This window comes from Salvelinus alpinus, chromosome 30 (genome assembly GCF_045679555.1).
Source record: "Salvelinus alpinus chromosome 30, SLU_Salpinus.1, whole genome shotgun sequence".
NCBI classification, from domain to species: domain Eukaryota; kingdom Metazoa; phylum Chordata; class Actinopteri; order Salmoniformes; family Salmonidae; genus Salvelinus; species Salvelinus alpinus.
In genome coordinates, this window is record NC_092115.1 from 38,985,145 (window position 1) to 39,007,495 (window position 22,351).

General features: G+C 44.1%; 1 protein-coding gene across 4 annotated transcripts; it reads left to right on the forward strand.

Moving 5' to 3' along the window:
- Nucleotides 1-213: 213 nt before the first annotated feature.
- On the forward strand, nt 214-14,546 carry LOC139559552 (serine/threonine-protein kinase tousled-like 1-B). Of its 4 annotated transcripts, XM_071375644.1 has the most exons (23): nt 214-307; nt 472-611; nt 1,803-1,924; nt 2,087-2,155; nt 2,472-2,510; nt 2,625-2,700; nt 4,180-4,223; nt 4,452-4,553; nt 4,643-4,729; nt 4,982-5,074; nt 5,163-5,273; nt 5,354-5,490; nt 7,811-8,002; nt 8,702-8,768; nt 8,864-8,961; nt 9,207-9,288; nt 9,379-9,470; nt 9,593-9,682; nt 9,851-10,020; nt 10,135-10,270; nt 10,352-10,463; nt 10,592-10,699; nt 12,385-14,546. In XM_071375644.1, the coding sequence occupies exons 2-23, from the start codon at nt 488-490 to the stop codon at nt 12,529-12,531; spliced, it is 2,298 nt and encodes a 765-aa protein (XP_071231745.1). In that variant the 5' UTR covers nt 214-307; nt 472-487; the 3' UTR covers nt 12,532-14,546. The 4 variants fall into 4 exon arrangements, with proteins under 4 accessions (XP_071231745.1, XP_071231747.1, XP_071231744.1 ...); XM_071375643.1 differs by having other exon boundaries at nt 243-611; XM_071375645.1 differs by having other exon boundaries at nt 243-611; nt 8,867-8,961.
- The last annotated feature ends 7,805 nt before the right edge of the window (nt 14,547-22,351 follow it).

Genomic DNA, 22,351 nt, shown 5'->3' on the forward strand with positions numbered 1-22,351 from the left:
AGTGTCAACATTCTTTTCATTATTGGTATAAACACATTTTTAAACCATATTTTTTATTTGTTTTCATAGATGACTCGTATTTTTTGTTGTCACAATAGAAATGCCCATTGATTAAAATTATATATTTTGAATGATTTATCCACATTCCCACAATGTTGTGAAATGCGGGCTTTTATTTTGAAGGTTTCCTCATTACCATATGAAAGTGACGTCATTGTTTGTGCTGCTGGCAGAATACTAGTGGGTACTAGTGACTGTGAAGCCGTTTTCGGGAACTGATGCTGACAGCCGCGCGATCGATGCAAAGGTTACATTTTATCCTAGCATATTACTACCCTGCTGAAAAATATATGTTTACAAAATGTGCAAAATTAGATTGACTGCTGTGGCTATGTAGCAGGTGGCTGCTGGTGTATGCAAGTTTGGGTTTTCGGATTTACACGGATGCCCGTGTGTCTGCTTGATCTCTAGCTTGTAAAGTGGCTTAATGAGTGTCCAAAGTAACAGTGGAAGTGGTGGTGGAAGTTTGGAGGCGACGCCATCTTGGTCGCAGCTATCCTCGTCCCCAACGATTTCTCAACAACACATAACGGCGACCGCCAAGAAGGAAGGTAATTTATCAACAATGGCATTCGTCGAAGTCTGTTCGATGGGAAATGCGCACTGTTTCCACTTAAATCACCTCAATTCGACAGATTTATGGATGTCAATTGATTGCCGAACCTTGCCAGTTACAGTCAGTACAGTAGCTAGCCAACGTTAGCTACTAGCTAGCTTCGATAGGTGTCAGCGTTCAGTTACAGTAGAGCAACGGAGAGCATTAGCAATGGAATATTCAGACAGGAGCAGACAGGTTGAGTGGAAAATAAGTAGGAACAGACTAGGCCACTAGACATACATAAGGTTAGATGACCAAGGCGTTGTCATTTATGTAACTACTTATAGTAGCTAGGTTAGCGATGTTGCAGAGACTAGCCATCACTTGTAGCTAAACAGCTGTGGGTAGTTGAATGCCTTTGGCCTTATGTCAAACAGCAGGGCTACTACAAGTCTATACGAATCCAGTGAGTTATGATGCATTCAAACGACTTCTAATAATCAACTAGGAACAACACTTTCCTTTGTCAAAGTTTATATTCTGATCACTTCAACATCCGAACAAGAACAGACTGTTGTAGGCATCAGAACTAAAGCCCGTGACTCTGATGTCATCCAGAGAACGGAAGTTTGTCCCACAAAGGCTACTTAGCGTGTCACATTTTTTTAGTGTTGCTAACTATTCCAATTGGGATGGAAATAACCATGTAGCTAATTATGCTTTGGACCGGGATCAAGATGATCCCTGGATGTGGTATTCCTGTGGCCATATTTACAGTGCTTGTCAATGTTTTATTACTGCTGTCTGGTTTCTCTTTACTTGAACCTCATAAGGCTGGGGTTGTGTGTCAGACATTCCATGTTTTGGTGATTGATGGGGACAAAGTTCACACCCGCAGCTCAGCTGTTGAATCAGAAACTCTGCTTGTCCAGTAGTGGTCTTACAGCCTAACATACAGTTTTGACACCTGATACATACATGCGATAGCTTGGTGCTGTCCATAAGGTGTTACCTAAATACATATTATAGAGCATGCAGATGGACACAGACTAAGTAACTGTGATGATGTGGGAGTGGTGAAATGCACTGCACTCAAACAGTTTGCACTTATCCAATGTGCTCTTATCAGAAGTGGGCGGTAGTGTGATGTATGTGATGCAGTTTGCTGTATCCTTATATAGCTTTATCTTGTGTTGTTGTGTAGGCCCCATGGAGGAGCTGCACAGCCTGGACCCTCGCAGGCAGGAGCTTCTGGAGGCCAGGTTCATGGGCGCGGTCAGCGGCAACACAGTAGGAAGCACCGGCAGCACCAGTGGGGGGGCCAAGGTGAAACACACGTTATAACGCAAAACTATCTCAATCATCAATACTATAACACACATGCATGGTTTTACTCATACCAGACACACTTAAAAAGGTTTTGAAAGGCACACACAAAAAGCACACAGCACACTATAACAACTGTGCCTGATTTCTCTGTATATCTAGGGTCTGGCCAACGAGTGCTCCAACAACAGCTATGGCAGTTTGGGCTCCTCCAGTGACAAGGAGTCAGAGGTGAGACACACACACGCTATGCAGAGGCGCCGGCAGTGAGGGAGGCCGCTGTCCTAATTTCAATGATTAGATGTCACAACATATTACGGACATAGGTGGCTAATTCTCTGGTTTAAGAAAATGCACCATTTTGTTTGTGTGGAGACCGAGGGCAGGCATTTTATCTATGTATCCATTTAATTTTTTGGAACAATGGACCGTTAATCAGGAGAATTAGATTGTCTTCGTTTGTACTTGCATGACCCGCCTCAATCTCTCGCTTTCCTCCCTTTCTCACCCCCCCTTGACTCTTTCTATGGCATCTTTCTCTCCCTAGAACTCTGATATGAAGAGAGGGAGTTCTCCTGCATACTCTGTACGTACTCTTCCTACTGTTCTGTCCCTCCCTCCCCCACCCACATAAACACACTCTCTTCCTTATTGGACACGCAAGTGTCAGAAAAGTGATTTAGTGTTTGTTTATTCTCAGACCCCTGAGAAGAAGCCCTCTGAGTCGTCCAGAGGAAGGAAAAGGAAAGCTGACACCCATTCTGAGAGCAGCCAAGGTATGACGCATACCCGACATAATAACACTCATGAACTGGAGAGGAATGATCTGGTCAGGTTTTGAAAGGATTTTTTGATTCTGCTTGATTTCACTCACGCGCATCCTCCCTATCCCTATTTGGGCCCTTCCCCCTTGACACAATGTGTTCTTAATGTCACGGGGTATCACTCTCTCAGTTCAAGAAGGTGACACATTGCCTTTATTTCATTCTGTTGTGAGGTCCCTGATAGGAATGTGACAAATCATAATTTTTTTCCTTCACGTTGAAATTACCATGTTTTCCGTTAAAATGTTTAGAATATTTATAAAATGCCACGTGAATTCACAATGCCGCTGCCAGCAACGGTTTGGGTCTCACAGTGCGTTCCCCTTCAGATGGTTAAGCATTGCACCTTTACTACCATTACTGTATCTCAATTCCACCTCAAAGTTCCTTCATACTGGACACAGACATAAAAATGGTATCCACGAGTTCATCTAACTCTGGGGAAGTAGATAAATTGCCTGTGCAAAAATCCCGAAGTAATCCTTCTCAAACTTTTGCCATGCAGAGCTTTGGTGCTACCGCTTGCCTTTCTCTGCCATTTTTCCAACTGTTAACAACGATGACGTAGTGGTGGAGAGTCGACTCCAAAGCAATTGACTCCTCGACTTTCATGTCGACTCCCGGTGCCAACTCCCATTTCTGAGTGTCAAGATTCCAATTGGAATCGACTCCTAAGATTCAGTAATTTTGGGACGGAGGAGACTGATTAGTTGCCTTACTTCTGAGAACACAAACACTCACATCTTTCTTAGCGAGCTTGTGGGGGACGGAAAGAGTGAGGACGGGCACAGTATAGGCAGGTCGGCCACCAGACAGACAGTCATAACCGTGCACTAGGCCTATCTATCGGCAATCGAAAGCTGTATCCCGCAATTTTTGGGCTTGGAATGTCTCGCAACTTCAGAAAAGCATGGCCATGAATAGGCTAGGATATTGAGCGAGATGCAACACTTCGCTCTCACGCGGTCACAAACAGTATCTGTGCACGTGTTCGCTTCACGCTGTTCACAGCATGGTAGACAGGGCACCAAACAAAACGGCGGAGAAGTTGAGCATCGCGCTTCAACGCTCTTTAGTTTTTGTGGAAATTGATCCACTATGCTGTTTACTTTCTGCATCTACTTCATATTGCTGAGTCTACCTTTAAATTACACAACTTTCCCCAGGCCTTTATTGCCTATCGTCTAGTTCGGTTATAACACGGAAAATAACATGTTGTGATAACTGCACTGTGGTTTTAATTTTTGTGGGTGGCGGGAAAACATTTGTTTCGGTTAGAGATTATTTTTAACGTTAAGGATGCCAACTTCGTTTAAACGTTCACACCCCTAGTCCCTGAGTTGTTCTAACCTCTATCTGCTATGCTGTGTACAGTATGCTACGCTGTGTTATGCATTGCTAACCCAGGCTATCGGCTCTCCTCTCCTACAGGGAAGACTTCCACACGGGGGCCCAAGATCAGTGACTACTTTGATGTGAGTGTCCTATAATGTAGTTGTTTATATGTAACTCTGAGTTCTCCATGGTGATGATATGCTGATTGGGTTGGGGGTTGGGGGGGGGGGGGGGGGTTTAATGATTGATTAAGCAGATTGTGATTGACTGACAGTCTGAATTTCCCTTCTTGAGGCACTCTGCTATTGCTGGGCTATATGTAGATGATGTCATCTCCTTTTCCGCACCCTGCTATTTCTTGTGTGTAGTTCCATGGGGGGAATGGCTCCAGTCCAGTGAGGGCTCTACCACAGGTCCTCCGCTCACCACAGAACTCACACCACGGAGCTCACTCTGCACCAGGCTCTATCGTATGTATACACCCACGCGGTAGGAGATTTTTAGGCTTCGGCGTTCTATCACATTGTTTAGAACAGTGTTGTATGTGTGTTGTCTATAGATCCGACAGAACAGTTCCTCTCCCACCGGTCTGTGTTTTGGCGATCCCCTGATGAACTACAAAGCTTGCGCCAGCAAGTGTGTGCAGGTAAGAAAGGGGAATGGGGGATACCTAGTCAGTTGTACAACTGAATGCATTCAACTGAAATGTGTCTTCAGCATTTAACCCAACCCCTCTGAATCAGAGAGGTGCAGGGCGGGCTGGGGGGGGGCTGCCATAATTGACATCCATGTCTTCGGTGCCCAGGGAACAAGACTCTTTCTTTCCTCATACTCTTCTCATATCTACTTCTCTCACTCCTCATATGTCAAACACCTTCCTCTTTCTTTCTCTCCCCAGACGGAGTTGACAGGTCTGAAGCTTGCTGCTCTGGAGAGCAACAAGAGTCTGGACCTGGAGAAGAAAGAAGGACGCATCGATGACCTGCTCAGGGTGAGTTTACGTGCTAGTTAGGGTACTACAGGTGATACCTATAGGTTGTGTATTGATCAGCTATTGACGTTGACCGTTTTTCTTGTAGGCTAACTGTGACCTGAGGCGACAGATAGATGAACAGCAGAAACTACTGGAGAAATACAAAGAGAGACTGAACAAATGCATCACCATGAGCAAGAAACTGCTCATCGAGAAGGTACACAGTTAGTTTGTGTTTGTGCTTGTTACTGATGTGTCGGGATGAACTTGCATGTTAACCCGTGTGTGTTTTTGTAGAGCACCCAGGAGAAACAGTCGTGCAGAGAGAAGAGCATGCAGGACCGTCTGAGACTGGGTCACTTCACCACCGTAAGACATGGAGCCTCCTACACTGAACAGTGGACCGACGGATACGCATTCCAGAACCTTGTCAAGTGAGAACACACACACTTCACGAAACAACATATATTTACATTAGGGATGCACATTTAGGTCAATTTTGCTGCCGTCTAACCAACCCTCTTTTAACCGGTTAACAGGCGGTTAAATTTGTTCCAAATAGTATGAGGCGACCAACAGAAAGTACTTTGCGTGCATACAAGGAACAGACATTTTTCATTTAAAAGCTTCATTGAAACATGCAACAGTAGCAAGCCAATCGACTCACATTCAAACGGCTATGTCATTGAACATACAACTACTGTAATGAAGCAGCCAATGTAAAACATTTCAGACATTTGCCAAAATGCAATTAGCATGAAAACAGAGTTCTAAACAGTGCACCTTATGCGAGCAGTTCCAAATCTGACAGCGATGAACATCTGTTCTTGGCTCCATACTGTGACCAAAACAGTCGCGTTTGAGACCGTTTGACTTGGCAGTGTGACACAAGTGTTTTATTGGACGTAAGGGTGATTATTACACTTTTTTCTTTACCTGGTCACGTAATATTTTTATTTTACACCAATAAGAGGGGTGCGAACAATTTGGAGTCGCATGTGTTGCAAGGTGGGGGTTTGTTACTACGCCGATAAATGACAATATCCACTCCGACCTTTGCCACCTAGGTGATTGGACCTTCACAAATGGTACTTGAGTACCGATGGTGTAGTAGAATTGTATGAAATGTGTTTATATCAGGCCAAGAGATAGCCTTGGCCTATTCTACGCCACTACACGCTCAGCCATGCATTGAACTGTATTTTTTTGCGAGCAGTCATTGAGTTATATTATTTGCATAAATTATGACTATCAATCTACTCATCACGTTAGGAATAGTAGGCCATCTTAAATAAGCCTACTAATGCGATGATGCATGGAATGCAAAAAATATATATAAAAAAAAATGTTATTAGCTTCCCCAAACTTGAAACCCGCCGCCTATGGCTACAGAAACGCTGCCAGCCGAACTCAAGTCTGGCTGGTGCGCACCTAAATTAAAGGGTAAATACACAAAAATGGTCCCCTGATTAAGCGAGCAGTGTGTCAAGAAGCAGTGTGGCTTGGCAGGGTCGTGTTTCGGAGGACGCATGGCTCTCGACCTTCCTCTCCCGAGTCCGCAGGGGAGTTGCAGCGATGGAAGAAGACCAATTGGATATCACAATTGAGGGGGGGGGGGGGGGTGGGGGAAATCACTGTACACTTTGTTTTTGCCGTGGTATTGTTTTGCTATGAAGTATATATTTTTTCAAATTCTACCCTCTAGAGCAGGGGTGTTCATCACGTAGCAGGGATCATCAACAGGATTCAGCTGCGGGACTATTTTTTTTATTGAGCAGATGGTCAGGGGGCTGGGGAAAAAAGTGCACATAATTTGTAGACTGCAAATTGACCGCAAGAAGCCCAAACAGATATAATATTTAACTAAAACATTTCAGACACACATCACTCTATTATGCGTGAGAATACTTTGGAACAGATTTCTGAAATTAAAATCACTTGGAGATGATTTACTGGTGTTTTTACACTCAAACTTTGGGGGCCAAATAAAATCACTTGCCAGTTGGGGAACCCTGCCCTACAAGGTTCGGAGCCTGCTGGATTGCTGTTCTACCTGATTAATTAATTGCACCCACCTGGTGTCCCGGGTCTAAGTCGTGATTAAAGTGGAACAATGAAAACAAGCAGTGGAACAATGAAAACAAGCAGTGGAACTGGCTTCGATGTCCAGAGTTGAGTTTGGGGGCTCAATAAATACATTTTGCACTTAGAGTAAATCTATCCAAATCAATTTAAGAACACGGCATGCTAATTTAAAAGATGGCTAGTCCATTATTAGCCTGGTTCTGTATGGAATGCAGGCAGGCACGTTATGGGACAGGCCAGGCCATGATCAAGTATACATATCTTTTTAGAAACAAATTGGTGCCGACCAAATCATGTGCTTGTGCCACCATTGGAAAAAGTTAGTGTAGAACCGTGTCTGTTTAGAAACTTTGAAAGCGGGGGAATCTCAGATTAGGATTGTGCGTCTGGCTTCTTGACAACGAAACAACGTTGATATGCAAACAAATAGAACAGTAGAGGAATGCTGGTTTCAATGTCTTTATAAAATAATTGTATGGTGTGATAAGATGCATATTTAATTCCATTATTTCAAATGTATTTTCGGCGGTTAACCAATTAACGGTTAAAATTCCCCAAAATATTTGGTGGGGGGGGGGTGCTCTCCAGAGAATAATGAAACGATAACAATTATCCGTGGATTGACCTTATTACCTTCTAAAAAGCTTAATAACCCTCTTCTCCGTATAGGCAGCAGGAGGGTATCAATCAGCAGAGAGAGGAGATAGAGCGTCAGAGGAAGCTGCTGGCCAAGAGGAAGCCCCCCAATCCCTCATCCCCCTCCCTCTCCCTAGCAACCACCTCTGAACCCAAACAACGCAAGACCAAGGTCGTCAACGGCAATGACCCCGACCCCTTCCTCAAACCCTCCCTGCCCCAGATGTAAGTGTACACACACACTAGTACATACAAGTATGCATGTCTATGGACAGATGCATACACTCCAGTGGTGTAATGTACTTAAGTAGTCCTTAAGTATTTTTACCTAAGTCGTTTTTTGGGGGTATTTGTACATCACTTTACTATTTATATTTTTGGCTACTTTTACTTCACTACATTCCTAAAGAAAATAATGTACTTTCTGCTCCATACATTTTCCCTGACACCCAAATGTACTCGTTACATTTTGAATGCTTAGCAGGACAGGAAAATTGTCTAATTCACACACTTATCAACAGAACATTCCTGGTCATCCCTACTGGCTCTGATCTGGCGGACTCATTTGTAAATGTCAGTGTTGGAGCGTGCCCCTGGCTATCCGTAACTTTAAAAAATAAAATTAATGGTGCCGTCTGGTTTGCTTAGTATAAGGAATTTAAAATGATTTATACTTTTACTTTTAATACTTAAGTATATTTTAAGCAATTACATTTGCTTTTGATACTTAAGTATATTTGAAACCAATTACTTTTAGACTTTTACTCAAGTAGGTTTTTTACAGGGTTACTTTTACTTGAGTAATTTTCTATTAAGTATCTTTACTTTTACTCAAGTTTGAAAATTGGGTACTTTTTCCACCACTGATACACACTCACACTGTTGCGATGTTGGTGCAGTGACTTTAAATCAACCATTTGTTAGGTTGACTCTGGCTGAGTATCACGAGCAGGAGGAGATCTTCAAGCTTCGCCTGGGACACCTGAAGAAGGTCCGAGTCAATATGAACACAAAACACGTTTGTAAAAAAAACACTATGGTCCCAATCCCAAAATGAATACGATTGACTGAGTGACTGTCTCTCAGGAGGAGGCTGAGATCCAGGCAGAGCTGGAGCGGTTAGAGCGGGTGAGGAACCTCCACATCAGAGAGCTGAAGAGGATCAACAACGAGGACAGCTCGTCGTAAGTACAGGACAGGAAGACACAATCATATAGGAACACCTAACCTCTCCACTGTGCCCCGGTGCAAAACCCATCCCTGGGACATACCTACCCGTAGGCCAGTAGCTATAGTGTTGCTAATTGGCCAGTTCATAGACCACTTTCTAGGTATTTGTAAGAGGAAGTTCTTGTAGGGGTCATTTGGGTAAATAAACCCTATATGTTGTATGAAGAAAATGGTTCAGCTTGTGCTATATCTCTGTCAGGTTTAAAGACCACCCCACTCTGAACGAGAGGTACCTGCTGCTGCATCTGCTGGGCAGAGGAGGCTTCAGTGAGGTCTATAAGGTACGGATTGACTACTAGTATGTGCTTGGGAGTGATTATTAACAGATTCTAGATCCATACTCTACCTGTGCTTCTGATGTGTGTCTTCAGGCCTTTGACCTGTTTGAGCAGCGCTATGCAGCTGTTAAAATCCACCAGCTCAACAAGAACTGGAGAGAGGAGAAGAAGGAGAACTATCACAAGTATGTCCCATCTGCTCTGACGAGGCAATGTTATGAGACGCAGAATTTACAACCCACATTGTACCATTTGTAAACATTATTTGACCAGACTTACAAACACACAATCTTGTTTCCTGTCCCAGACATGCCTGTAGAGAGTATCGGATACACAAACAGCTGGACCATCCCAGAATAGTCAAACTCTACGACTACTTCTCCCTGGATACAGACACGTAAGTTGCTTTTTACCCCAAACCTAGTTCAGTTCTTTCACATCAGTGCCGATAAAGGAGAGGAGATGTGGAGGGGATTTTAGTCCGTTGAGATGCCTTTTAGTTGATAGTTAATGGAGTCCATTGTCGTCTCTCTTTCTCTCTCTCTCTCTGTCTGTCCTCCTCTAGGTTCTGTACAGTTTTAGAGTTCTGTGAGGGGAACGACCTGGACTTCTATCTGAAACAGAACAAGCTGATGTCCGAGAAGGAGGCGCGGTCCATCGTCATGCAGATAGTCAACGCCCTGCGATACCTCAACGAGATCAAACCCCCCATCATACACTACGACCTCAAACCAGGTACACAAACACACACACACACACACAGACACACACACACACAGACACAGACGGACTCATGTTTGTGTATGTAATACAGACACACGCTCAACTCACACACTGCCGTTTGTGTAGGTAACATCTTGCTGGTGGATGGGACCGCTTGTGGAGAGATAAAGATCACAGACTTTGGGCTGTCTAAGATCATGGACGATGACAACTATGGAGTGGACGGCATGGACCTCACCTCACAGGGAGCTGGCACATACTGGTGAGACACATCACACAAACAATTATATTAGGTGTTTTCTTGGGTATATTGCCTTCATGTTTTCCCATCCCTCTTGTCCAGGTACCTTCCCCCAGAGTGTTTTGTGGTGGGCAAGGAGCCTCCTAAGATCTCTAACAAGGTGGACGTCTGGTCGGTCGGGGTCATCTTCTTCCAGTGCCTCTATGGACGGAAGGTAAGCCCACTTATTATGGCCCCTTTTGAAGTGGCACTCTTCTGACGGTGCGAACACCTGACCCTATTGGTGTATGTTGTGTTTTTTTTGAGTAACATTGGTTTGTGTGTGTGTATGTGTTCCTGCAGCCGTTTGGCCACAACCAGTCTCAGCAGGATATTCTTCAGGAGAACACCATCCTCAAAGCCACTGAGGTTCAGTTCCCTGCCAAGCCCCAGGCCAGCACAGAGGCCAAGGTGAGGACTAGGGCTGTTGCGGTGACCGTATCACCGCCACACCGGCAGTTACGAGTCATGAAGGCAGTCAAATTCCACATGACCGTTTTAGTCACGGTAATTAGGCTTCTCCAAGCTCTGATGGTCATTAGTAGTCTACCAAACTTGCTAACTGCCTGGTACTCGGCACTCTATTGTCCCTCTAATCACTCTGATATCAATGCAAATGTAAGCAGCGCGTGAGTTTCAAGTTTGGGGAGGATAAAAGCATGACATGCATAATCGCATTTGCGGTCACTTTTGATAATGTTGTTTTCCGCTAATGGAACATTTGCGCTTAGTCTTCTACCATGTGTGCATTGCTGCGCTTCTACTGTGAAGAAATAGCCTAATCGTTTATCAACATTTGAAGCTAAACGTTCTGATCTCTTGCGTCAGCCACATTGCATTAAGCAAGTTTTTTTTTGATGCCAGGGGTTGTATTAATTTGCGATCTATCGCATCCCACAACTGTCCCAGACTGTTTGGAATATTTATTTCTCGCACAGAATAGAATAGGTCGACTTTTGTACTATGGGGGATAGTAGATTGACATAGGCTAGTGCTTTTCCTGTTCATTAGGCGTCTCCTCTTGTTGGCTGACGAAAAGTAAATGTGGACAGCTTTTCCAATATCTTCAATATGCAATTCGGAATTGGATAAGGACACGCGCAGTTGCATCTCTGATGTGTCTGTCTTCACTTGTAGCCTGTGTAAAAGACCAGATCACGTGACGGAGAGCTGATTGAGGATTGCGCAGCACACTTGGGGAGAAGTGCACAACTCAGCAATAGGGTTCATTATGGCCACAAAGGGGATGCCGCCGTGAAATTCGAGGCATTTACAAGCTTGTCAAATTATGAATGAGACTGATGAAGTGTGTTACAGCCTGCGCAAAAAACAAAGCCGAGCTCATGCATTTCAAGCGACTTTTTTCAAATCGTCATTAGTCTCATCATGCAGCCTTACAATGTATTAAAAATCAAAACTTATAGCCCAACGTTTGTAGAACAACTAAAGTTACATTAACCGCTCAACACAGAATAACCGCATGTGCGCACTCAAGTCGTTTAGAGAATATATCCTTTCTATTTTATTCAGCTGTTTTCAATTGTATTCTTCATACTGTAAAATAATGCAACGGAATTCTAAGCGAATCTTGACTGCTAAATGAACTAGTGTAGCCCACAGCTATTTGGCATAGCCAGATCAGAGCCTAACATAGGGACAACTGTTCTTCTGAAATAGACTACATTTTCTTCATCGTGCTTCTTTTGACTTGTCTAAAATTAATACTGGCTTTATTGTGAAGGTGTAGGCTAAATTACATGGATTTATTAGACTTTTTAAAATGGTTTGTAGTCTGTGGAAGCCAGGAGATGCTAAACGTGTTTATGTTAATTAACGGTCAATTACCGTGAGACCGACCAGTTATTTGCTTGACAAATCACCGGCTGATAATTTCGTGACCGCAACGGCCCTAGGTGAGACACGCACAGGCCAGCAAGCCAAGGTGAATAATACTCAGTGTTCCTCTGAATTGTACACATTGGTTGACTTTGAAATGTACAATCGTCAGGACATGTCTGAATGTGACTAGTACAGACAAAGCTTGATAAGCAGATCCTTATTCCATAAACTAACATCCCTCTCTCTCTGTGTGTCAGGCGTTTATCCGACGCTGTCTGGCCTACCGTAAGGAGGATCGATTTGACGTTCACCAGCTGGGCACTGACACGTACCTCCTCCCTCACATGAGACGCTCCAACTCCTCTGGCTCTCTTCAGCCGGCCTCCTCAATCTCCTCCTACTGACGGGCTGATGAACATGACTGACAGGCCCGCTGGCCAATCCTGGAGCAGAATTGATCCGAATATGGGGAGTGGCGTTGGGTATTCTAAATCGCCCGGCCACTGTAAAAGGATCAGGAACGTGAATTTGTTTGGCTGAATAGAATGAAATGGATTGCACGTTGTGAGACGGGGAAAGATGGAAAGAAAGAGAGGGGGGGGGGGTGGAAGTGGATACACTTTCCACGTTGCCAAGTAGCTTTGAAGAAACGTTACTGTGTTGTGATCTTGAACGTGAACCTAGTTTTGAGAGAGAGAGGTGAGAAAGTTCTACCCATTGTGCATGCCATTGGACAGGCTGTGCCTGTTGCCGTGAGGACCTAATAGAGTGGGGCTAGGCCACATCCCTTGCTTGTGCTGGACTGGGCTTTTATTGGTAGAGAGGGAAACCATAAACAAACAAAAAAAGCAACAGATGTTAATTGGAATCCCCTCCAGCAACATTTTAAACAGCCTCTCTGCAAGGGACAGAATCCCATTCCCAAATAGACCCCTAGCCTCTACTATAGAAGGTAGAGGTACATTTGGGATGTGGGGCTTAAGTCTCCAAAGCAGATCAGTTGGTTTCACTGACCCATGTTAAATCCTACCATTGGACTAAATTGCACTCGAGATGATTTGGTTTCATGGACATAGCTTCTTGAAATAGTCCTGGACTTAACTAAGCTTCAGTCTCCGACTGTTGGCCAGAAGTATGCCATCTATGTTCATGAAGTCACGTTTTTAGATCTTGAATCAATAATGAAACCTACTCCTGGATGAATATAATCTGGCTGTGTGAAAGAGGTTGGTTTTGGCGTGTTCCGGTCCTCCATGGATCCATCCCTCAATGTGGTGAGTGTTAGGCTTGTTCAGGCAGTGAAGTCTGTTTTGTCAGAACAAAACGTCACCATATGAGGATCAACTGTATCGTAAAGATTGATGTTTCCATACAGGAATCATCTGGGGAAATTCAATGTACATTTCATGTAGGAGTGACATATCTGCAATCTGTCCGTACAGAGGGTCAACACACAGGATTTACTGAACTTTCACCAGTGCCCGTTTGCACCTGTTGTTTTCACAAAGAAATAAAACGACAAATGCCTAGAAACATGAAATTATCTAACCAAATTTTTTTTGTAATTTTATCGTTCTCTTATTCTTTGTTTTACCTTCTGTTCACCCTTAATGTTTTATATTATCTGTGGGAAATAACAGGTGCAAACTTTGAGCACATGCAATGGTCTAGTAAGTCCGACCGTTGGTTTCCTCGCGTCTCCTCGTTTGTGCTCCGAAAGGCATTTTTTTGCTGCTATATAGATGTCGCTTGTAGTTAGTTAAAATCTGTATGATCTGCCTCAGGTACAGATAGTGCAGACCTGTGTGAAGCGGAACACTCTAGGGCCCCTGAAGTGTATAGCCTACTCTTCAGGGGCCCTATGAAGTGCTTCTGTATGCCAGGTGAACCAATAACTTTTAACTGTTTTACGACCGCAATGTTTATAGTCTGGAAACCATGTGTCATATATAAAGTTGTATGAAACTGTTCATGTGTGAAGGAAAAGCCCAGGTTGATCAGGCTCTGTTCTGTTCAGTAACACTTTGCTTGAACCTCAGTCATAAGGCCTGCGTAACACAGTCATAACACTGACATATGAGGTGTCATAATGAGTTATTACAGCTGGTTTTAGTCTATGGTATGGCACAGTCATATTGGTCATCTACCGAATGTAAAGTGCTTTAAGTAAAGTGTTATCTAGTATTCTTTATATTGGAAGACTGTGGGGAGCTTTCAACAGACAACACTTATGTTACAAAAGGGGTTTATATTGAACATCATGGCAGACTAACAGAGGAGCCCCGCAGATCAACGCCATGTACTGTAAACTGGTTTTATCACTGTCTTATACACACAGCACAGATACATGTCAAAATTGAAGGGAGGCAATGTCAGGTCCTGTCATTCATATGCAATAAAGATTGCCTTACAAGTCCAACCAAGGCCACCTTTGGTTTGTGCATATAATATCTCTCACTCAACACACACGTTTATGTATAACTAGGGCCAGGAGTTCTTCCGGACCCAAGGTCAGATAGTTGTCAGTTATACCTGAGGAGAGAATGGCAGACAGATGCCATTTGTCAAAAGGCTGAGAGACTGAAAAGGGCTTCACCATGTTGCAATCCACCCTCTATCCCATTGCTGGCTTGCTTCTGAGGGTAAGCAGGGTTGGTCCCTGGATGGGAGACCAGGTGCTGCTGGAAGTGGTGTTGGAGGGCCAGTAGGAGGCACCCTTTCCTCTGCTCTAAAAACAAATATCCCATTGTCCCAGGGCAGTAATTGGGGACATTGCCCTGTGTAGGGTGCCGTCTTTTGGATGGAACGTTAAACTGGTGTCCTGACTTTCTGTGTTCACTAAAGATCCCATGGCACTTATCGTAAGAGTAGGGGTGTTAACCCTGGTGTCCTGGCTACATTCCCAAACTGGACCCCATACCATGACGGTCATCCCCAGCTTACAATTGGCTCATTCATCCCCCCTCTCCCCTGTAACTATTCACCAGGTTATTACTGTAAATTATAATGTCTTCTCAGTCAACTTACCTCGTAAAATAAAAATACCCTCGTCAAATCTAATTCAACGTTTGTCACGTACCGAATACAACAGGTGTTGACTTTTTATTTATTTTACCAGGGAAGACATTGAGATCTAGGTCTCTTTTTCAAGTGTGTCCTGCACAATACAGCACAAATATACACATTGTACACAAAATATACATATATATACATGCATTCGGAAAGTATTCAGACCCCTTGACCTTTTCTACATTTTGTTAGGTTCCAGCCTCATTCAAAAATTCATTAAATTGTTTTTTTCCCTCATCAATCTACACACAATACCCCATAATGACAAAGCAAAAAACTTTTTTTTTGAAATTGTAGCTAATTTATTAAAAATAAAGAACTGAAATATCACATTTACATAAATATTCAGACCCTTTACTTTGTTGAAGCACCTTTGGCAGCGATCACAGCCTCGAGTCTTCTTGGGTATGACGCTACAAGCTTGGCACACCTGTATTTGGGGAGTTTCTCCCATTCTTCTCTGCAGATCCTCTCAAGCTCTGTCGAGTTGGATGGGGGAACAACACTGAACAGCTATTTTTAGGTTCCTCCAGAGATGTTCGATTGGGTTCAAGTCCGGGCTCTGGCTGCGACACTCAAGGACATTCCGAGACTTATCCCAAAGCCACTTCTGTGCTGTCTAGGGTTGTTGTCCTATTGGAAGGTGAACCTTTTCCCCAGTCTGAGGTCTTGAGCACTCTGAAGCAGGTTTTCATCAAGGATCTCTCTACTTTGTTCCGTTCATCTTTCCCTCGATCCTGACTAGTCTCCCAGTACCTGCCCATGAAAAACATCCCCACAGCATGATGCTGCCACCACCATGCTTCACCGTAGGGATGGTGCTAGGTTTCCTCCAGACGTGATGCTTGACATTCAGGCCAAAGAGTTCAATCTTGGTTCCATCAGACCAGAGAATCTTGTTTCTCATGGTCTGAGAGTCTTTAGGTACCTTTTGGCAAACTCCAAGCGGGCTGTCATGGAAGCCACTACTCAGTAAAAGTCACGTCTGGCCATTCTACCATAACGGCCTTATTGATGTAGCGCTGCAGAGATGGTTGTCCTTCTGGAAGGTTCTCCGATCTCCACAGAGGAACTCTAGAGCTCTGTCAGAGTGACAATCCCGATTGCTCAGTTTGGTCGGGCGGCCAGCTCTAGGAACTCTTGGTGGTTCCAAACTTCTTCCATTTAAGAATGATGGAGGCTACTGTGTTCTTGGAGACCTTCAATGCTAGAGGAATTTTTTTGGTACCCTTCCCCAGATCTGTACCTCGATACAATCCTGTCTCGGCGCTCTACGGACAATTCGTTCGACCTCATGGCTTGGTTTTTGCTCTGACACGCACTGTCAACTGTGGGACCTTGTATAGACAGGTGTGTGCCTTTCCAAATCATGTCCAATCAATTGAATTTACCACATGTGGACTGCAATAAAGTTGTAGAAACGTCTCAAGAATGATCAATGGAAACAAGATGCACCTAAGCTCAATTTCGAGTCTCATAGCAAAGGGTCTGAATACTTTTGTAAATAAGGTATTTATATATATATATTTTTTTTTACGGTTTTCGCTTCGTCATTATGGGATATTGTGTGTAGATTGCTGAGGATTTGTATTTAATTAATCCATTTTAGAATTAGGCTGTAATGTAACAAAATGTGGGAAAAGTCAATGGGTCTGAATACTTTCGAACACACTGTATGTATGTATGTATGTATGTATGTATGTATGTATACACATTAAAATACAAAAACACAGTCATGGGAAGCACAAGTAAAGCATCACAAATCACCCCCCCCCCCCCCCAAAAAAAAAAAACGGTTACATTCCTCCATAAACAAGTTCCCAATCAATACTTTACCATGAATTGCTTGCTTAAGAACCCTGCCCAATGATGCAGAGTTAAAAGGATTGTTCACCCAACTTACAAAATGACACAGACTGCTTACAGGGAAAGGAAATCAATGTCCAACATATGACAGCAATCCATGCTTTAGTCTAAAACATTAGCATTTGGAAATAATGCCAGGGAAACTAAACCAAAGCATGGATTGCTGTCATACCGTGTCCATAGACTTCTTCCAGCAGGGGTGTCAACCTCATTCCAAGGAGGGCCGAGTGTCTGTGGGTTTTTTGTTTTTCCTTTCAATTAAGACAACCAGGTGAGGAGACTTCCTTACTAATCAGTGACCTTAATTCATCAATCAACTACAAGGGAGGAGCGAAAACCTGCAAAAACTTGGCCCTCCGTGGAATGAGTTTGACGTGGCTTGAGTTTGACGTGGCTTGTTGATCATTGCTCGACAGCCATTTTCAAGTCTTGCCATCAGTTTTCAAGTCAAAACTGTAACTAGGCCACTCAGGAACATTCAATGTCATCTTGGTAAGCAACTCCAGTGTATATTTGGCCTTTTGTTTTAGGTTATTGTCCTGGAATGAGTTTGACGTGGCTTATAGGGTAAGGAAACCAATATGTAATTTTGTAATTTGGGTGAACTATCCCCTTAAGAATAAGACAAATGTAATAGAAACATAAAATACACAAGAATGAAGCTATATACAGGGAGTACCAGTACCAAATCACTGCAGGGGTAAAAGGTATTTAAGGTATATCTGTACAGTGCCTTCAGAAGGTACAGTATTCACACCCCTTGACTTTTTCCACATTTTGTTGTGATACAAAGTGGGATTAATTTTTTTGTTGTCAATGATCTACACAAAATACACTGTAATGTAAATGTTTATTTATTTAATGGAAAATAAAACTAATGCACTATATATACAAAAGTATTGGGACACCCTTTCAAATTAGTGGATTTGGCAGTTTTAGCCACACCCTTTGCTGACGGGTGTATAAAACTGAGCACACAGCCATGCAATCTCCAAAGACAAACATTGGCAGTAGAATGGCCTTAATGAAGAGCTCAGTGACTTTCAATGTGGCACCATCATAGGATGCCACCTTTCCAACAAGTCAGTTTGTCAAATTTCTGCCCTGCTAGAGCTGCCCCGGTCAACTGTAAGTGCTGTTATTGTGAATTGGAAACGTAAAAGAGCAACAATGGCTCAGTGGCAGGCCACACAAGCTCACAGAATGGAACTGCAGAGTGCTGAAGCTTGTAGGGCGTAAAAATTGTCTGTCCTCCACTGCAACACTCACTACCGAGTTCCAAATTGCCTCCAGTAACAACTTCAGCACAATAACTGTTTGTTGGGAGCTATATGAAATGGGTTTCCATGGCAGAGCAGCCACACACAAGCCTAAGATCACCATGCGCAATGTCAAATGTCAGAGTCAAATCAAAGTTTATTTGTCACGTGCGCCGAATACAACAGGTAAGGTAGACCTTACAGTGAAATGCTTACTTACAGGCTCTAACCAATAGTGCCAAAGAAAGGTATGTGTGTGTGTGTGTAGGTAAGTAAAGAAATAAAACAACAGTAAAAAGACATTTGAAAATAACAGTAGCAAGGCTATATACAGACATCGGTTAGTCAGGCTTATTGAGGTAGTATGTACATGTAGGTATGGTTAAAGTGACAATGCATATATGATGAACAGAGAGTAGCAGTAGCGTAAAAAGAGGGGTTGGCGGGTGGTGGGACACAATGCAGATGGTTGGCCGGGCCAATTGAGGTAGTATGTACATGAATGTATAGTTAAAGTCACTATGCATATATGATACACAGAGAGTAGCAGCAGTGTAAAAGAGGGGTTGGGGGGGCACACAATTCAAATAGTCTGGGTAACCATTTGGTTACCTGTTCAGGAGTCTTATGGCTTGGGGGTAAAAACTGTTGAGTAGCGTTTTTGTCCTAGACTTGGCACTCCGGTACCGCTCGCCATGCGGTAGTAGAGAACAGTCTATGACTGGGGTGGCTGGGGTATTTGACCATTTTTAGAGCCTTCCTCTGACACCGCCTGGTGTAGAGGTCCTGGATGGCAGGCAGCTTTGCCCCAGTGGTGTACTCGGCCGTACGCACTACCCTCTGAAGTGCCTTGTGGTCGGAGGCCGAGCAATTGCCGTACCAGGCAGTGATGCAACCGGTCTGGATGCTCTCGATGTTGCAGCTGTAGAACCTTTTGAGGATCTCAGGACCCATGCCAAATCTTTTTAGTTTCCTGAGGGGGAATAGGCTTTGTCGTGCCCTCTTCACGACTGTCTTGGTATGTTTGGACCATTCTAGTTTGTTGTTGATGTGGACACCAAGGAACTTGAAGCTCTCAACCTGCTCCACTACAGCCCTGTCGATGAGAATGGGGGCGTGCTCGGTGCTCCTTTTCCTGAAGTCCACAATCATCTCCTTAGTCTTGGTTACGTTGAGGGATAGTTTGTTATTCTGGCACCACCCGGCCAGGTCTCTGACCTCCTCCCTATAGGCTGTCTCGTCGTTGTCGGTGATCAGGCCTACCACTGTTGTGTCGTCTGCAAACGTAATGATGGTGTTGGAGTTGTGCTTGGCCATGCAGTCGTGGGTGAACAGGGAGTACAGGAGGGGACTGAGCACGCACCCCTGGGGAGCTCCAGTGTTGAGGATCAGCGTGGCAGATGTGTTGCTACCTACCCTCACCACCTGGGGGCGGCCCATCAGGAAGTCCAGGATCCAGTTGCAGAGGGAGGTGTTTAGTCCCAGGTTCCTTAGCTTAGTGATGAGCTTTGAGGGTACTATGGTGTTGAACGCTGAGCTGTAGTCAATGAATAGCATTCTCACATAGGTGTTCCTTTTGTCCAGGTGGGAAAGGGTGGTGTGGAGTGCAATAGAGATTGCATCATCTGTGGATCTGTTTGGGCGGTATGCAAATTGGAGGGGGTCTAGGGTTTCTGGGATAATGGTGTTGATGTGAGCCTTTACCAGCCTTTCAAAGCACTTCATGGCTACGGACGTGAGTGCTACGGGTCTGTAGTCATTTAGGCAGGTTGCCTTTGTGTTCTTGGGCACAGGGACTATGGTGGTCTGCTTGAAACAAGTTGGTATTACAGACTCAATCAGGGACATGTTGAAAATGTCAGTGAAGACACCTGCCAGTTGGTCAGCACATGCCCGGAGCACACGTCCTGGTAATCCGTCTGGCCCCGCAGCCTTGTGTATGTTGACATGTTTAAGGTCTTACTCACGTCGGCTACGGAGAGAGTGATCACACAGTCGTCTGGAACAGCTGATGCTCTCATGCATGCCTCAGTGTTGCTTGCCTCGAAGTGATCATAGAAGTGATTTAGCTCGTCTGGTAGGCTCGTGTCACTGGGCAGCTGGCGGCTGTGCTTTCCTTTGTAATCTGTAATAGTTTGCCAGCCCTGCCACATCCGACGAGCGTCGGAGCCGGTGTAGTATGATTCAATCTTAGCCTTGTATTGACGCTTTGCCTGTTTGATGGTTCGTCGCAGGGCATACAGTGAGGGAAAAAAGTATTTGATCCCCTGCTGATTTTGTACGTTTGCCCACTGACAAAGAAATGATCAGTCTATAATTTTAATGGTAGGTTTATTTGAACAGTGAGAGACAGAATATCAACAAAAAAATCCAGAAAAACGCATGTCAAAAATGTTATGAATTGATTTGCATTTTAATGAGGGAAATAAGTATTTGACCCCTCTGCAAAACATGACTTAGTACTTGGTGGCAAAACCCTTGTTGGCAATCACAGAGGTCAGACGTTTCTTGTAGTTTTCCACCAGGTTTGCACACATCTCAGGAGGGATTTTGTCCCACTCCTCTTTGCAGATCTTCTTCAAGTCATTAAGGTTTCGAGGCTGACGTTTGGCAACTCGAACCTTCAGCTCCCTCCACAGATTTTCTATGGGATTAAGGTCTGGAGACTGGCTAGGCCACTCCAGGACCTTAATGTGCTTCTTCTTGAGCCACTACTTTGTTGCCTTGGCTGTGTGTTTTGGGTCATTGTCATGCTGGAATACCCATCCACGACCCATTTTCAATACCCTGGCTGAGGGAAGGAGGTTTTCACCCAAGATTTGACGGTACATGGCCCCGTCCATCGTCCCTTTGATGCGGTGAAGTTGTCCTGTCCCTTTAGCAGAAAAACACCCCCAAAGCATAATGTTTCCACCTCCATGTTTGACGGTGGGGATGGTTTCTTGGGGTCATAGGCAGCATTCCTCCTCCTCCAAACACGGCAAGTTGGGTTGATGCCAAAGAACTCCATTTTGGTCTCATCTGACCACAACACGTTCACCCAGTTGTCCTCTGAATCATTCAGATGTTCATTGGCAAACTTCAGACGGGCATGTATATGTGCTTTCTTGAGCAGGGGGACCTTGCGGGCGCTGCAGGATTTCAGTCCTTCACGGCATAGTGTGTTACCAATTGTTTTCTTGATGACTATGGTCCCAGCTGCCTTGAGATCATTGACAAGATCCTCCTGTGTAGTTCTGGGCTGATTCCTCACCGTTCTCATGATCATTGCAACTCCACGAGGTGAGATCTTGCATGGAGCCCCAGGCTGAGGGAGATTGACAGTTCTTTTGTGTTTCTTCCATTTGCGAATAATCACAGAAACTGTTGTCACCTTCTCACCAAGCTGCTTGGCGATGGTCTTGTAGCCCATTCCAGCCTTGTGTAGGTCTACAATCTTGTCCCTGACATCCTTGGAGAGCTCTTTGGTCTTGGCCATGGTGGAGAGTTTGGAATCTGATTGATTGATTGCTTCTGTGGACAGGTATCTTTTATACAGGTAAGAAACTGAGATTAGGAGCACTCCCTTTAAGAGTGTGCTCCTAATCTCCGTTCGTTACCTGTATGAAAGACACCTGGGAGCCAGAAATCTTTTTGATTGAGAAGGGGTCAAATACTTATTTCCCTCATTAAAATGCAAATCAATTTATAACATTTTTGACATGCATTTTTCTGGATATTTTTGTTGTTATTCTGTCTCTCACTGTTCAAATAAACCTACCATTACAATTATAGACTGATAATTTCTTTGTCAGTGGGCAAACGTACAAAATCAGCAGGGGATCAAATACTTTTTTCCCTCACTGTAGCTGGATTTCTTGTAAGCTTCAAGGTTAGAGTCCCCCACCTTGAAAGCGGCAGCTCTACCCTTTAGCTCTACCCTTTAGCTTAGCTCAGTGCTCAGTGCGAATGTTGCCTGTAATCCATGGCTTCTGGTTGGGGTATGTACGTACAGTCACTGTGCTGACGATGTCCTCGATGTACTTATTGA

What these genes read in the sequence shown, in the direction of transcription:
- LOC139559552 (XM_071375644.1), top strand. Translation starts at nt 488, where the DNA reads ATGAGTGTCCAAAGTAACAGTGGAAGTGGTGGTGGAAGTTTGGAGGCG. An exon ending in CCATTCTGAGAGCAGCCAAG is followed by an intron (nt 2,701 to 4,179) that starts GTATGACGCATA and finishes CCTCTCCTACAG; the next exon opens with GGAAGACTTCCACACGGGGG. An exon ending in AGATCAGTGACTACTTTGAT is followed by an intron (nt 4,224 to 4,451) that starts GTGAGTGTCCTA and finishes TCTTGTGTGTAG; the next exon opens with TTCCATGGGGGGAATGGCTC.